This window comes from Coturnix japonica, unplaced genomic scaffold (assembly GCF_054131305.1).
Source record: "Coturnix japonica strain WE unplaced genomic scaffold, WE-NBRP24 Scf085, whole genome shotgun sequence".
NCBI lineage: Eukaryota > Metazoa > Chordata > Aves > Galliformes > Phasianidae > Coturnix > Coturnix japonica.
The window spans coordinates 68,442-85,782 of record NW_028188988.1 but is presented as its reverse complement, the minus strand read 5'-3'; the positions used below and the strand labels follow the sequence as shown (position 1 = coordinate 85,782).

At 54.1% G+C, this 17,341-nt stretch overlaps 1 protein-coding gene and 1 pseudogene across 4 annotated transcripts in view; both read left to right on the top strand.

Annotated features, from left to right (window-relative positions):
• Window positions 1-4,487, top strand: part of LOC107307290 (RAC-beta serine/threonine-protein kinase-like) — a 20,414-nt pseudogene extending 15,927 nt beyond the window's left edge. The window contains exons 9-12 of the transcript XR_014941508.1: window positions 829-920; window positions 1,899-1,986; window positions 3,050-3,152; window positions 3,248-4,487. The product of XR_014941508.1 is annotated as an RAC-beta serine/threonine-protein kinase-like (transcript). The remainder of the gene's footprint in view (window positions 1-828; window positions 921-1,898; window positions 1,987-3,049; window positions 3,153-3,247) is intronic.
• Window positions 4,488-5,527: 1,040 nt separating this feature from the next.
• LOC146751481 (alpha-actinin-4) overlaps window positions 5,528-17,341 on the top strand; it is a 32,060-nt gene continuing 20,246 nt past the window's right edge. For all 3 annotated transcript variants that reach the window (XM_085534538.1, XM_085534539.1, XM_085534540.1), the window contains exons 1-2: window positions 5,528-5,699; window positions 16,152-16,266. In XM_085534538.1, the coding sequence (XP_085390664.1) occupies window positions 5,559-5,699; window positions 16,152-16,266 (256 nt within the window). In that variant the 5' untranslated portion in view covers window positions 5,528-5,558. The remainder of the gene's footprint in view (window positions 5,700-16,151; window positions 16,267-17,341) is intronic.

The following is a 17,341-nucleotide window of genomic DNA, read 5'->3' as shown; positions in this document are numbered from 1 at the left end:
TCTAGGGGCTCCTATGGGGGTCTGGGGGCTCCTTTTGGGGGTCTGGGGGCTTCCATTGGGGGATGGAGGGCTTATATAGCGGGTTTGGGGGGGTATGGGGGCTTCCATGGGGGTATAAAGCTCTGCTGGCCGGCCTGCTCAAAAAGGACCCCAAGCAGAGGTAATGGGGGGGTCTGGGGGCTTATATAGTGGGTTGGGGGGGTCTGGGGGCTTCTATGGGGGGTTAGGGGGGGTCTGGGTGCTCCTATAGGGGGCCTGGGGGCTTCTATGGAAGTTTGGGGGGGCCTGGGGGCTCCTATGGGGGGTCTGGGGGCTCCTATGAGGGGTCTGGGGGCTTCCATGGGGGTTTGAGGGGCTTCCATGGGGGTTTGAGGGGCTTCCATAGGGGGTCTGGGGGCTCCTATGGGGGTCTGGGGGCTCCTTTTGGGGGTCTGGGGGCTTCCATGGGGGTTTGAGGGGCTTCCATGGGGGGTCTGGGGGCTCCTATGGGGGTCTGGGGGCTCCTTTTGGGGGTCTGGGGGCTTCTATGGGGATTTGATGGGCTTCCATGGGGGTTTGGGGGGGTCTGGGGGCTCCTATAGGGGGTCTGGGGGCTTCTATGGGAGTTTGAGGGGCTCCTATGGGGGGTCTGGGGGCTCCTATGGGGGTCTGGGGGGCTTCCATGGGGGGTTGGGGGGGTCTAGGGGCTCCTATGGGGGGTCTGGGGGCTTCCATGGGGGTTTGAGGGGCTTCTATGGGGGTTTGGGGGGGTCTGGGGGCTCCAATGGGGGGGCTGGGGGCTTCTATGGGGGGTTGGGGGGGTCTGGGGGCTTCCATTGGGGGATGGAGAGCTTATATAGTGGGTTTGGGGGGGTATGGGGGCTTCCATGGGGGTATAAAGCTCTGCTGGCCGGCCTGCTCAAAAAGGACCCCAAGCAGAGGTAATGGGGGGGTCTGGGGGTTATATAGTGGGTTGGGGGGGTCTGGGGGCTTCTATGGGGGGTTAGGGGGGGTCTGGGTTCTCCTATAGGGGGCCTGGGGGCTTCTATGGAAGTTTGGGGGGGCCTGGGGGCTCCTATGGGGGGTCTGGGGGCTCCTATGAGGGGTCTGGGGGCTTCCATGGGGGTTTGAGGGGCTTCCATGGGGGTTTGAGGGGCTTCCATAGGGGGTCTGGGGGCTCCTATGGGGGTCTGGGGGCTCCTTTTGGGGGTCTGGGGGCTTCCATGGGGGTTTGAGGGGCTTCCATGGGGGTTTGGGGGGGTCTGGGGGCTCCTATAGGGGGTCTGGGGGCTCCTTTTGGGGGTCTGGGGGCTTCTATGGGGATTTGATGGGCTTCCATGGGGGTTTGGGGGGGTCTGGGGGCTCCTATAGGGGGTCTGGGGGCTTCTATGGGAGTTTGAGGGGCTCCTATGGGGGGTCTGGGGGCTCCTATGGGGGGTCTGGGGGCTTCCATTGGGGGATGGGAGGCTTATATAGCGGGTTTGGGGGGGTCTGGGGGCTCCCATGGGATAGTTGGGGGGCTTCCATGGGGGGTTAGGGGGCTTTGGGGGCTTCCATTGGGGATTTGGGGGCTTCTATGCTGGGGGACTTTGGGGGCTCCCATGGGGGGGTTGGGGGGCTTCCATGGGGGGGTTGGGGTGCTATGGGGTGGCGTTATGGGGCACTATGGGGTGTTGTGGGGCACTATGGGGTGACGCTGTGGGTCGCTATGGGGTGCTATGAGGTGATGCTATGGAGCCCTGTGTGGTGTTGTGGGGCGCTATGGGGTGACGCTATGGGGCGCTGTGTGGTGTTGTGGGGCGCTATGGGGTGACGCTATGGGGTGACGCTGTGGGGCGCTGTGTGGTGTTGTGGGGCGCTATGGGGTGACGCTATGGGGTGCAATGGGGTGACGCTGTGGGGCGCTGTGTGCCCCCCAGGTTGGGCGGTGGCCCCACGGACGCTCAGGAGGTGATGGAGCATCGATTCTTCGCCTCCATCAACTGGCAGGACGTGCTGCAGAGGAAGGTGGGGGGGTGTTGTGTTGTGTTGTTATGTTGTGTTGTTGTGTTGTGTTGTTGTGTTGTTATGTTGTGTTGTTGTGTTGTGTTGTTGTGTTGTTGTATTGTGTTGTGTTGTTGTGTTGTTGTGTTGTGTTCTATTGTGCTGTTGTGTTGTGTTATATTGTGTTGTGTTGTTATATTGTGTTGTTGTGCTGTTGTGTTATTTTGTGCTGTTGTGTTATATTGTGTTGTTATATTGTGTTGTTGTGTTGTTCTATTGTGTTGTGTTGTGGTATTGTGCTGTTGTGTTGTTATATTGTGTTGTGTTGTTCTATTGTGCTGTTGTGTTTGTTGTGTTATATTGTGTTGTGTTGTTACATTGTGTTGTTGTGTTGTTTGTTGTGTTGTTGTGTTACATTGTGTTGTTGTGTTGTTGTTACATTGTGTTGTGTTGTTATATTGTGTTGTTGTGTTGTTATATTGTGTTCTATTGTGTTGTTCTATTGTGTTGTGTTGTTGTGTTGTTCTATTGTGTTGTTCTATTGTGTTGTGTTGTGGTATTGTGCTGTTGTGTTGTGTTGTTTGTTGTGTTGTTATATTGTGCTGTTGTGTTATATTGTGTTGTTGTGTTGTTACATTGTGTTGTTGTGTTACATTGTGTTGTGTTGTTGTGTTGTTGTTACATTGTGTTGTTGTGTTATATTGTGTTGTGTTGTTGTGTTGTTGTTACATTGTGTTGTTGTGTTGTTATATTGTGTTATATTGTGTTGTTGTGTTACATTGTGTTGTTGTTACATTGTGTTGTTGTTACATTGTGTTGTTGTGTTACATTGTGTTGTTACATTGTGTTGTTGTGTTATATTGTGTTGTGTTGTTGTGTTGTTGTTACATTGTGTTTTTGTGTTACATTGTGTTGTTGTGTTACATTGTGTTGTTGTGTTGTGTTGTTGTGTTGTTACATTGTGTTGTTGTGTTATATTGTGTTGTTGTGTTGTTGTGTTACATTGTGTTGTTGTGTTGTTACATTGTGTTACATTGTGCTGTTGTGTTGTTGTGTTGTGTTGTTATACTGTGTTGTTGTGTTACAGCTGCAGCCCCCGTTCCGGCCCCAGGTGACGTCAGAGATCGACACTCGTTACTTCGACGACGAGTTCACGGCTCAGTCCATCACCATCACCCCCCCCGACCGCTGTACGTCACCCCCAGCCCCACAGCGCCCCCCCGCCCTGCCCCATAAGTGTGGGGCGCTGGGAGGACTCACGTTTGTGCCCCCCCCCATCCCACAGATGACAACATGGACGCCCTGGATGGGGATCAGCGCACACACTTCCCCCAGTTCTCCTACTCTGCCAGCATCCGGGAGTGAAACCCCACAGCTATGGGGCTGCCCCACATCGAGGGGCTGAGCCACGTCAATGGGGCTGAGCCACATCTATGGGGACTGACCCACATCTATGGGGCTGCTCCACATCTATGGGGCTGCTCCACATCGAGGGACTGACCCACATCTATGGGGCTGCCCCACATCTATGGGGACTGACCCACATCTATGGGGCTGCCCCACATCGAGGGACTGACCCACGTCTATGGGGCTGAGCCACATTGAGGGACTGACCCTCATCTATGGGGCTGACCCTCATCTATGGGGCTGCCCCACATCGAGGGACTGACCCACATCTATGGGGCTGCCCCACATTGAGGGGACTGACTTGCATCTGTGGGGCTGACCCACATCTATGGGGCTGCCTGACATTGAGGGGACTGACCCACATCTATGGGGCTGCCTGACATTGAGGGGACTGACCCGCATCTATGGGGCTGCCCCACATCGAGGGACTGACCCACATCAAAGGGGGCTGTTCCATATCTATGCGGACTGACCCGCATCTATGGGGCTGCCCCACATCGATGGGGCTGACCCTTATTAATGGGAGCTACCCCACATCTACGTGGACTGATTCATACATAGAGGGCTGCCCCACATCGAGGGGCTGCCCCACATCTATGGGGACTGATTAACATGGAGGGGTCTGCCCCCCATCTATAGGAGCTGCCCTAAATCGAGGGGCTCTGCCCCACACCTATGGGGTCAGCCCCACATCTATGGGGTCCCATCCCCCTTAGCTGGGCTCTACCCCACAACTAATGGGGATCTGCCCCACATCTCTGGGGTCTCCCTCCATCCCTGGGGGTCGATGCCACATCAGTGGGGCTGCCCCACATCAATAGGGTCCTCCCCCCCCCCCCCCTTCAATCTTTCTCAATCGGGCGTTGCTTTCAAATTGCCTTTTTTCGCCCTTTTTAACCCCAAACATCCACCCCCCCCCCCCCCCCCCATAATATGAATAGCGCCCATTGCCTTAATGGGGGTGGGGGAGGGGCGGGGCCTCCATTGCCGGCAATGGGGGGGGGGGGGCAGTGGGGGAGGGGGCAGATCGCTACGTCACTTCCGGGAGGGATTTAAGGGGGGGGAGGGGGGAGTTTCCGGTGTACGGTACGGAGCGATAAAGCGGATTTTTTTGGTTGTTTTTTTGGTTATTATTTATGGGGGGGCGGGATTAGGTCTCTGACGTCATCGTCTGAGTCTCTGACGTCATTGAGTCTCTGACGTCATCGTTCGAGTCTCTGACAGCTCTTCCGGTTTACTTCCGGCTCGCTCGCCATCACTTCCGGCTCATAATGATGACGTCACAGCCTCCCAGCTAGGCGCGCCATCTCCATGGCAACGCCGCAGCCGTAAAGCGCGTCGGCGTCGTCGCGCCGCTCAGCGATCACTTCCGCCTCTCGTCGCGCCGTTGCCATGGCGACAGGAGAGGCCGTAAAGCGCGGCGGCGTCATCGCTTGGCGGCAGCGTCGCAAAGCGGCGTCGTTGCAATGGCGGTGAGGGGCCAACACTGGGGGGGGGTCCTCATGAATATTCATGTAATAATCATGCATAATTCATTAGCGGGGTGTTATGCATAATAATGAGGAGGGGTTAGGACCCGTCTGTTAATTGGCTAAGGATTATTGGGCCACGTATTAATGAGCGCTCATTAATATTAATACGGTAGGGAGGTCGGGGGCTGGGCGGGGCTCATTAATATTAATGAGCCCGTGTAGTGCATGCGTATAATTAATATTAATGGAGGGGGGGCGCTGGCCCAACAAACCTCATGAATATTAACGACGGGGGTGGTGGGCGTGGCCTGGCGTGGAGTGGGCGTGGCTATGCTAATTAGCATTAAGAACTGGGGGCGGGACGTAGAATCAGTCCCATATCATGAATATTAATAAGGGGAGACCGTGGAGTGGGCGTGGCTATGCTAATTAGCAATGACGGAGACGGAGCGCAGGCTCATGAATATTAACAAGGGGTGAGGCGGAGTGGGCGTGGCGTGGCACGGAGTGGGCGTGTCTATGCTAATTAAGAGCTGGGGTTGTGCGCAGACTCCGCCCACCTCGTGAATATGAACAAGGGGAGAGGCCGAAAGTGGGCGTGGCCTGGCGTGATATGGGCGTGGCTTGGCGCGGAGTGGGCGTGGCCTGGCAAGGGCGCGTCGCGCATGCGCAGTGCGTGAGGGCGCAGTGTTGGGAGCGGAGCCGAACGGAGCGGCCATGGTGGATTATCACAGCGCCGGGCAGCCTTACTCCTATGGAGGGAACGGGCCGGGGACCAACGGGGATTATATGGCCCAGGAGGACGATTGGGATCGGGATCTGCTGCTCGATCCGGCCTGGGAGAAGCAACAGAGGAAGGTAAGGCCCGAAGGGGGGATGGAGGACTGGGGGGAGGGTGGGGAGGGGGCGCCGGGGGTCGGTGAGGCCTCGGTAGGCCTGAGTAGGCCGCACTAGGCCGCAGTAGGCCGCACTAGGCCTCGGTAGGCTTCAGTAGGCCGCACTAGGCCGCAGTGGTGGCCATGGGGGGCTATGGGGGGGGGGAGGCTTGGGGGGGGTCCTGAGGGGTCTTGAGTTGGGGGGCTGGTGGTTATTGGGGGGCTGAGGTGCTGTGGGGGGGCTGGTCCTGAGGGGTCTTGAGTTTGTGGGGGGGGTAATGAAACTAATGGAGCTCTTAGTTGGGGGGGGGGGGGTTCTGAGGGGGTACAGAGGGGTCCTGAGTGGGGGGGGGGGGGTCCTGAGGGGGTATAGAGGGGTCTTGAGTTGGGGGGGGGTAATGGAGATAATGGAGCTCTTAGTTGGGGGGGGGTCCTGAGTGGGGGGGGCGGTGGGGGGGTTCTGAGGGGGTACAGAGGGGTCTTGAGTTGGGGTGGGGGGGTATAATGGAGCTAATGGGGCTCTTAGTTGGGGGGGGGCTGGTTCTGAGGGGGTACAGTGGGGTCCTGGGGAGGGGGGGGGTTATGAGGGGGTACATAGGGGTCCTGAGTTGGGGGGGGGGGGAGGTAATTGAGCTCTGAGTTGGGGGGGGGTCTTGAGTTGGGGGGGGGGGGGAATATAATGGAGATCTGAATTGGGGGGGGGGGGGTTCTGAGAGGGTACAGAGGGGTCTTGAGTTGGGGGGGGGGATATAATGGAGCTTTGAGGTTGGGGGGGTTAATAGAGCTCTGAGTTTGGGGGAGGGTCTTGAGTTGGGGGGGGGCTAATGAAACTAATGGAGCTCTTGGGTGGGGGGGGTACAGAGGGGTCCTGAGTTGGGGGTGAGGGGGTATAATGGAGCTCTGAGGTTGGGGGGAGGGTCCTGAGTTTGGGGGGGGGGGGTACAGAGGGGTCCTGGGGGTGGGGGGGGCTGCTTTTGAGCGGGGGGCTGTTGTTTGGGGGGGGGGGGCTCTGATTTGGTTTCATTCCCTGGTGCTTTAAAGCTTTAGGAGTGTTGTTTGAGGGGGGGGGGGGGGTGTTGTTGTTTGGGGGGGGGGTTGGGCTGTTATTTGGAGGGGGGCTTCATTCCCCGGCCCTTTAAAGCTTTAGGAGTGTTGTTTGAGGGGGGTGGGCTGTTGTTTGGGGGAGGGGGGTGTTGTTTTGGGGGGGGGGCTGTTGTTTGGGGGGGGGGTTGGGCTGTTATATGGGGGGGGGGGGGGCTTCATTCTCTGGCCCTTTAAAGCTTTATAAGTGTTGTTTTTTAAGGGGGGGGGGGAGGAGGAAGATCCGCCCCATGCTCAGGAATGGGGAAATACAACAACGGGACTAAAGGGCAACGGGGGGGGGGAGGAAGAGGAGGAGGGGGGGGGAGGAAGGGCAGCCCTATATCCCAGCACTGCCCCTATATCCCAGCACTGCCCCTATATCCCAGCACCGACCCTATATCCCAGCACTGACCCTATATCCCAGCACTGCCCCTATATCCCAGCACTGCCCCTATATCCCAGCACTGACCCTATATCCCAGCACTGACCCTATATCCCAGCACTGCCCCTATATCCCAGCACCGACCCTATATCCCAGCACTGACCCTATATCCCAGCACTGACCCTATATCCCAGCACTGCCCCTATATCCCAGCACCGACCCCATATCCCAGCACCGACCCTATATCCCAGCACCAACCCTATATCCCAGCACCGACCCTATATCCCAGCACTGCCCCTATATCCCAGCACTGCCCCTATATCCCAGCACTGCCCCTATATCCCAGCACCGACCCTATATCCCAGCACCGACCCTATATCCCAGCACTGCCCCTATATCCCAGCACTGCCCCTATATCCCAGCACTGCCCCTATATCCCAGCACTGCCCCTATATCCCAGCACTGCCCCTATATCCCAGCACTGCCCCTATATCCCAGCACTGCCCCTATATCCCAGCACTGCCCCTATATCCCAGCACTGCCCCTATATCCCAGCACTGCCCCTATATCCCAGCACCGACCCTATATCCCAGCACCGACCCTATATCCCAGCACCGACCCTATATCCCAGCACCGACCCTATATCCCAGCACCGACCCCATATCCCAGCACCGACCCCATATCCCAGCACCGACCCTATATCCCAGCACCGACCCTATATCCCAGCACTGACCCTATATTCCAGCACTGACCCTATATTCCAGCACTGACCCTATAACTGTATGGGATCGGGGGGGGGGGAGAGTCACCGGTGACCGTTGGTTTGGTTTAATTAATGGCTTTGGTTTAATTGGGGTTTAATGAGGGAGGGAGAAAGAAGGGACTGAGGGCTTTGGGAGGTGGCTGCTATAGGGGATCCCATAACCCTGTTATGGGGCTGGAACCCTGCCCTATAATCACCCTATAGCCACCCTATAGCCTTCATGGCTGCTATAGGGGATCCCATAACCCTGTTATAGGGCTGGAACCCTGCCCTATAATCACCCTATAGCCACCCTATAGCCTTCATGGCTGCTATAGGGGATCCCATAGAGCTGTTATAGGGCTGGAAACCTACCCTATAGCTGCCCTATAATCACCCTATAGCCACCCTATAACTACCCTATAGCCTTCATGTCTGCTATAGGGGATCCCATAACCCTGTTATAGGGCTGGAACCCTGCCCTATAGTCACCCTATAATCACCCTATAGCCGCCCTATAGCCGCCCTATAGCCACCCTATAGCCTTCATGGCTGCTATAGGGGATCCCATAACCCTATTATGGGGCTGGAATCCTGCCCTATAGCCGCCCTATAATCACCCTATAGCCACCCTATAGCCGCCCTATAGCCTTCATGTCTGCTATAGGAGATCCTATAACCCTGTTATAGGGCTGGAACCCTGCCCTATAGTCACCCTATAGCCGCCCTATAGCCTTCATGGCTGCTATAGGGGATCCCATAGAGCTGTTATAGGGCTGGAACCCTGCCCTATAGCTGCCCTATAGCCACCCTATAGCCTTTATGTCCACTGTGGGATCCCATAGCCTTGTTATAGGGCTGGAACCCCACCCTATAGCCACCCTGTAGCCACCCTACAGCCTTCATGTCCGTTATAGGGGATCCCATAGAGCTGTTATAGGGCTGGAACCCTACCCTATAGTCACCCTATAGCCTTCATGTCCCCTATGGGGGTTCCTATAGCCCTATTATGGGGTTGGAACCCTACCCAATGGCCACCCTATAGCCACCCTATAGCCTTCATGTCTGCTATGGGGGATCCCATAACCCTATTACAGGGTCTATAACCACCCTATATCCTTCCCGTGCCCTATAGGCTGTCCCATGGCTGTCTATGGGGTGCCCTATGGCTGCAGTGACGCTATGGGGCGGGACGTGGGGCGTCACCCTAAACCCGGCCCCATCCCTGCCCCATTGCCTGGCACAGCTGTGGGGTGAGGCTGGCACCGCCTGTTTATGGCTGGTTATATGGGGCTGGGAGCCAACATTGGGGTGGGATGGGGGATGGCAGACACGCTGTGGGGTTTAGGGCCGGCTTTGGGGTGGCTTTGGGGTCCTAGGGCTGGTATTGGGGTCTTAGGGGCAGCTTTGGGGTCCTAGGGCTGGCATTGGGGTCCTAGGGCTGGTATTGGGGTCCTAGGGGCAGCTTTGGGGCAGCATTGGGGTCCTAGGGCTGGCATTGGGGTGGCTTTGGGGTCCTAGGGGCAGCTTTGGGGTTTTAGGGGCAGCTTTGGGGCGGCTTTAGGGTCTTTGGGGTCCTAGCCTCAGCTTTGGGGTCCTAGGGTTGGCATTGGGGTCCTAGGGCCAGCATTGGGGTTGTAGGGCCTGCATCGGGGTGGCTTTGGGGTCCTAGGGGGGCTTTGGGGTTGTAGGGTCAGCATTGGGGCGGCTTTGGGGTCCTAGGGCCAGCATTGGGGTCCTAGGGCTGGCAGTGGGGTGGCTTTGGGGTCCTAGGGGCAGCTTTGGGGTCCTAGGGTGGCTTTGGGGTCCTAGGGCTGGCATTGGGGTGGCTTTGGGGTCCTAGGGTCAGCTTTGGGGTGGCTTTGGGGTCCTAGAGGGGCTTTGGGGTCCCAGGGCTGGCATTGGGGTTTTAGGGCTGGCATTGGGGTGGGTTTGGGGTCCTAGGGTCAGCTTTGGGGTCCTAGGGCTGGCATTGGGGCATCTTTGGGGTCCTAGAGGGGCTTTGGGGTCCTAGGGCTGGCAGTGGGGTGGCTTTGGGGTTCTAGGGTCAGCTTTGGGGTCCTAGGGTGGCTTTGGGGTCATAGGGCTGGCAGTGGTGTGGCTTTTGGGGTCTTAGGGGCAGCTTTGGGGCGGCTTTAGGGTCTTTGGGGTCCTAGCCTCAGCTTTGGGGTCCTAGGGTTGGCATTGGGGTCCTAGGGTTGGCATTGGGGTCCTAGGGCTGGCATTGGGGTTGTAGGGCCTGCATCGGGGTGGCTTTGGGATCCTAGGGGGGCTTTGGGGTTGTAGGGTCAGCATTGGGGCGGCTTTGGGGTCCTAGGGTCAGCATTGGGGTCCTAGGGCCGGCAGTGGGGTGGCTTTGGGGTCCTAGGGGCAGCTTTGGGGTCTTAGGGGCAGCTTTGGGGTGGCTTTAGGGTCTTTGGGGTCCTAGGGCCGGCAGTGGGGTGGCTTTGGGGTCATTGGGGTCCTAGACCTGGCAGTGGGGCGACTTTGGGGTCCTAGGGGCAGCTTTGGGGTGGCTTTGGAGTCCTAGAGGGGCTTTGGGGTCCTAGGGGTGTCTTTGGGGTCTTAAGGCCAGTATTGGGGTGGTTTTGGGGTCATAGGGCCGGCTTTGGGGTCCTAGGGGCAGCTTTGGGGTCCCAGGGCTGGCATTGGGGTTTTAGGGCTGGCATTGGGGTGGGTTTGGGGTCCTAGGGTCAGCATTGGGGTCCTAGGGCCGGCATTGGGGCGGCTTTGGGGTCCTAGGGGCAGCTTTGGGGTCTTAGGGGTGGCTTTGGGGTCCTAGTGCTGGCATTGGGGTTCTAGGGGGCCTTTAGGGTCTTAGGGCTGGCAATGGGGTGGCTTTGGGGTCACTGGGGCAGCTTTGGGGTCCTAGGGCCAGCAATGGGGCAGCTTTGGGGTTTTAGGGTCTCCCCTTCACCCCCTTATGAATCCTATGAGTCCATTTTCCCATATAAAGAAGCCAAATAGGGGCAGCTTTTTCTATAGGGCCCTTATGGGGCAGCTGTGTCCATCCCACTGCTTGGAACCAGCCCCATCCCAGGCCTGGAATCCCAAATATGTGCTTAAAGGAACAGCAACATCCGCCCTATAAACGCTAATAGGGTCAGGATGTGGCCCCATAGACACATATAGGGTCAGGATGTGGCCCTATATACACATATAGGGTCAGGATATGGCCCCATAGACACATATAGGGTCAGGATGTGGCCCTATATACACATATAGGATCAGGATGTGGCCCCATAGACACATATAGGGTCAGGATGTGGCCCTATATACACATATAGGGTCAGGATGTGGCCCCATAGACACATGTAGGGTCAGGATGCAGCCCCATAGACACATATAGGGTCAGGATGTGGCCCCATAGACACATATAGGGTCAGGATGTGGCCCCATAGACACATATAGGGTCAGGATATGGCCCTATATACACATATAGGGTCAGGATGTGGCCCTATATACACATATAGGGTCAGGATATGGCCCCATAGACACATATAGGGTCAGGATGTGGCCCTATATACACATATAGGGTCCTGATATGGCCCCATAGACACATATAGGGTCAGGATGTGGCCCCATAGACACATATAGGGTCAGGATGTGGCCCTATATACACATATAGGGTCAGGATGTGGCCCCATAGACACATATAGGGTCAGGATGTGGCCCTATATACACATATAGGGTCAGGATGTGGCCCCATAGACACACATAGGGTCAGGATATGGCCCCATAGACACACATAGGGTCAGGATATGGCCCCATAGACACATATAGGGTCAGGATATGGCCCTATATACACATATAGGGTCAGGATGTGGCCCTATATACACATATAGGGTCAGAATGTGGCCCCATAGACACATATAGGGTCAGGATATGGCCCCATAGACACATATAGGGTCAGGATATGGCCCCATAGACACATATAGGGTCAGGATATGGCCCTATATACACATATAGGGTCAGGATATGGCCCTATATACACATATAGGGTCAGGATGTGGCCCTATATACACATATAGGGTCAGGATGTGGCCCTATAAGAGCTTTAGGATCTTTTCTGCTCTAATTAATGGGGTTTGGAATGAATAGGAGCACACTGGGTGTCCTTAAGGCTGCTAATGAGGCTCGTTAATGAGTTGTTAATGAGGGTGTGTTAATGAGCAATGCTTCGGGGCAGCCTGTGCCCCATAGAATGTGGGTCCGCCCTGTGCCCTGACTCACCCCTTTATCATCCAACCTGGTTTCTGCCTTGGACAACAGCCAGTATCACATCAAGGCTTCCCCTATAGGATCCTATAGCACATATAGGATCCTATACCCCATATAGGAATGGCAGCTGGGATCCTATATCCCATATAGGAATGGCAGCTGGGATCCTATATCCCATGTAGGATCCTATATCCCATATAGGAGACCAGCTGGGATCCCATCTCCCATATAGGATCCCATCTCCCATATAGGATCCCATCTCCCATATAGGATCCCATCTCCCATATAGGGTCCCATATCCCATATAGGATCCCATATCCCATATAGGATCCCATATAGGATCCCATATCCCATATAGGGTCTCATATCCCATATAGGGTCCCATATAGGATCCCATATCCCATATAGGGTCCCATATAGGATCCCATATCCCATATAGGGTCCCATATAGGATCCCATATCCCATATAGGGTCCCATATAGGATCCCATATCCCATATAGGGTCCCATATAGGATCCCATATCCCATATAGGGTCCCATATAGGGTCCCATATCCCATATAGGGTCCCATATCCCATATAGGATCCCATATCCCATATAGGATCCCATATAGGGTCCCATATCCCATATAGGGTCCCATATCCCATATAGGGTCCCATATCCCATATAGGATCCCATATAGGGTCCCATATCCCATATAGGATCCCATATCCCATATAGGATCCCATATCCCATATAGGGTCCCATATCCCATATAGGATCCCATATAGGATCCCATATCCCATATAGGGTCCCATATAGGATCCCATATCCCATATAGGATCCCATATCCCATATAGGATCCCATATCCCATATCCCATATAGGATCCCATATCCCATATAGGATCCCATATAGGATCCCATATAGGGTCCCATATCCCATATAGGATCCCATATCCCTTATAGGATCCCATATCCCTTATAGGATCCCATATCCCATATAGGGTCCCATATCCCATATAGGGTCCCATATCCCATATAGGATCCCATATAGGATCCCATATCCCATATAGGATCCCATATAGGGTCCCATATCCCATATAGGGTCCCATATCCCATATAGGATCCCATATAGGATCCCATATCCCATATAGGATCCCATATAGGGTCCCATATCCCATATAGGATCCCATATCCCATATAGGATCCCATATAGGGTCCCATATCCCATATAGGATCCCATATCCCATATAGGATCCCATATAGGATCCCATATCCCATATAGGATCCCATATCCCATATAGGATCCCATATAGGGTCCCATATCCCATGTAGGATCCCATATCCCATATAGGATCCCATATAGGATCCCATATCCCCTATAGGATCCCATATCCCATATAGGATCCCATATCCCATATAGGATCCCATATCCCATATAGGATCCCAAATCCCATATAGGGTCCCATATCCCATATAGGATCCCATATAGGATCCCATATCCCATATAGGATCCCATATCCCATATAGGATCCCATATAGGATCCCATATCCCATATAGGATCCCATATAGGATCCCATATAGGATCCCATATCCCATATAGGATCCCATATAGGGTCCCATCTCCCCCTTCCTTCCTCCCCCTGCTGCTCCTCAGTCCATATAAGGGCAAGGAATGACAGGAATCCAGCCCTGTCCCAGTTCATCCTGTTCCCAGTAACACCCAATAGGGCAGAATGGGAAGTAATGGGATTTAATGGGATTTAATGGGGATCCTATTAAGGGGCTGCCCCATTATGGGATTGTCCTATTAAGGGGTTGCCCCATAAGGTGGCTGCCTCATTAGGTGTCTCATTAAGGGGTTCCCCCATTAGGGTGCTGCCCCACTATGGGGCTGCCCCATAAGGAGCTTTACCCCATAAGGTTCTGCCCTATTAGGGGTCCCAATAAGGTTCTGCCCCATTAGGGTCCCATTAAGGTTCTGCCCCATAAGGATCTTTACCCCATAAAGATCTTTACCCCATAAGGAGCTTTACCCCATAAGGAGCTGTACCCCATAATGTTCTGCCCCATTAGGGTCCCATTAAGGTTCAGCCCTATTAGTCCCCGCAGTTTTAGGGCCGTTTCCTTCCTGCTGTTCAATGTTTGGACTCATTTCCTGCCCCAACCAACTTCCTGCTCAGCACAATGCGGCTCCTGGTGCCAAGGGTGGGACCCCCCCATAGACCCCCCCATAGACCCAGCCCCCCCCATAGACCCCCCCATAAACCCAACCCCCCCCCCATAAACCACCCCATAAACACAACCCCCCCCATAAACACAACCCCCCCCATAACCCCCCCCATAGACCCCCCCATAAACACAACCCCCCCCATAGACCCCCCCATAGACCCAGCCCCCCCATAGACCCCCCCCATAAACACAACCCCCCCATAAACCACCCCATAAACACAACCCCCCTCCATAGACCCCCCCCCATAAACCCAGCCTCCCCCATAAAGATCTATGGGGTGATCTATGGGGTGTCAGATCTATGGGGTGTCAGCTCTATGGGGTGTCAGCTCTATGGGGTGTCAGCTCTATGGGGTTTGCTATGGGGTTTCTATGGGGTTTCTATGGGTTCCTATGGGGTTCCTATGGGGTTCTGTGGGGTTCCTATGGGGTTTCTATGGGGTTTCTATGGGGTTTCTATGGGGTTCCTATGGGGTGTCAGATCTATGGGGTTCCTATGGGGTTCCTATGGGGTTTCTATGGGGTTTCTATGGGGTGTCAGCTGTATGGGGTTCCTATGGGGTTCCTATGGGGTTCCTATGGGGTTTCTATGGGGTTTCTATGGGGTTCTATGGGTTCCTATGGGGTTTCTATGAGGTTTCTATGGGGTTCTATGGGGTGTCAGCTCTATGGGGTTTCTATGGGGTCTATGGGTTTCTATGGGGTTTCTATGGGGTTTCTATGGGGTTTCTATGGGGTGTCAGATCTATGGGGTGCTCTATGGGGTTTCTATGGGGTTCCTATGGGGTGTCAGCTCTATGGGGTTTCTATGGGGTTTCTATGGGGTTTCTATGGGGTTTGCTATGGGGTTTCTATGGGGTTTCTATGGGGTGTCAGCTCTATGGGGTTTCTATGGGGTTCCTATGGGGTTTCTATGGGGTTTCTATGGGGTTTCTATGGGGTGTCAGCTCTATGGGGTTCCTATGGGGTTCCTATGGGGTTTCTATGGGGTTTCTATGGGGTTTCTATGGGGTGTCAGCTCTATGGGGTTTCTATGGGGTTTCTATGGGGTGTCAGCTCTATGGGGTTCCTATGGGGTTCCTATGGGGTTTCTATGGGGTTTCTATGGGGTTTCTATGGGGTGTCAGCTCTATGGGGTTTCTATGGGGTTTCTATGGGGTGTCAGCTCTATGGGGTTTGCTATGGGGTGTCAGCTCTATGGGGTTCCTATGGGGTTTCTATGGGGTTTCTATGGGGTGTCAGCTCTATGGGGTTTCTATGGGGTGTCAGCTCTATGGGGTTTCTATGGGGTTTCTATGGGGTTTCTATGGGGTTTGCTATGGGGTTTCTATGGGGTTTCTATGGGGTGTCAGCTCTATGGGGTTTCTATGGGGTTCCTATGGGGTTTCTATGGGGTTTCTATGGGGTTTCTATGGGGTGTCAGCTCTATGGGGTTCCTATGGGGTTCCTATGGGGTTTCTATGGGGTTTCTATGGGGTTTCTATGGGGTGTCAGCTCTATGGGGTTTCTATGGGGTTTCTATGGGGTGTCAGCTCTATGGGGTTCCTATGGGGTTCCTATGGGGTTTCTATGGGGTTTCTATGGGGTTTCTATGGGGTGTCAGCTCTATGGGGTTTCTATGGGGTTTCTATGGGGTGTCAGCTCTATGGGGTTTGCTATGGGGTGTCAGCTCTATGGGGTTCCTATGGGGTTTCTATGGGGTTTCTATGGGGTGTCAGCTCTATGGGGTTTCTATGGGGTGTCAGCTCTATGGGGTTCCTATGGGTTCCTATGGGTTCTATGTTGTCCCCGCAGACGTTCACGGCCTGGTGCAACTCCCACCTGCGTAAAGCCGGGACACACATCGACAACATCGACGAGGATTTTCGTGATGGGCTGAAGCTGATGCTGCTGCTCGAGGTCATCTCAGGTCAGATTGCAACGCATTGCATTGTATTGCATTACATGGCATGGCATTGCATTGCATTGCATTGTACTGCATTGCATTGCATTGTGTTGTATTGTACTGCATTGCATTGCATTGTATTGTATTGCATTGCATGGCATGGCATGGCATTGCATTGCACTGCATTGTATTGCATTGCATTGCATTGTATTGCATTGCATTGTATTGCATTGCATTGCATTGCATTGTGTTGCATTGCATTGTATTGCATTGCATTGTATTGTATTGCATGGCATGGCATTGCATTGTATTGCATTGCATGGCATGGCATTGTATTGCATGGCATTGCATGGCATTGCATCGCATCGCATGGCATTGCATTGCATTGTGTTGCATTGCATGGCATTGCATTGCATGGCATTGTATTGCATTGTATTGCATTGCATTGTATTGCATGGCATTGTATTGCATTGTATTGCATTGCATTGTATTGCATTGTATTGCATTGTATTGCATTGTATTGTATTGCATTGTATTGTATTGCATTGCATGGCACGGCATTGCATGGCATTGTATTGTATTGCATTGCATTGCATTGTACTGCATTGCATGGCATGGCATTGCATTGTATTGCATTGCATTGTATTGCATTGCATGGCATTGCATTGTATTGCATTGCATTGTATTGCATTGCATTGCATTGTATTGCATTGCATTGCATTGTATTGCATGGCATTGCATTGCATTGCATTGTATTGCATTGCATTGCATTGTATTGTATTGCATTGCATGGCATGGCATGGCATTGCATTGCATTGTATTGCATTGCATGGCATTGCTTTGCATTGTATTGCATTGCATGGCATTGCATGGCATGGCATGGCATTGCATTGCATTGCACTGCATTGCATTGTATTGCATTGCATGGCATTGCATTGCATTGCATGGCCTGCCTTGGGACGGGGGCAGCATGCAGCCCCAATGCAGCCCTGGTTTCAACACAGCTCTGAGTTCAATATAGTCCTGGCTCCATTGCAGCCCTGGGTTCAATATTGCCCTGGCTCCAACGCAGCCCTGGTTCTAATGCAGCCCTGGCTCC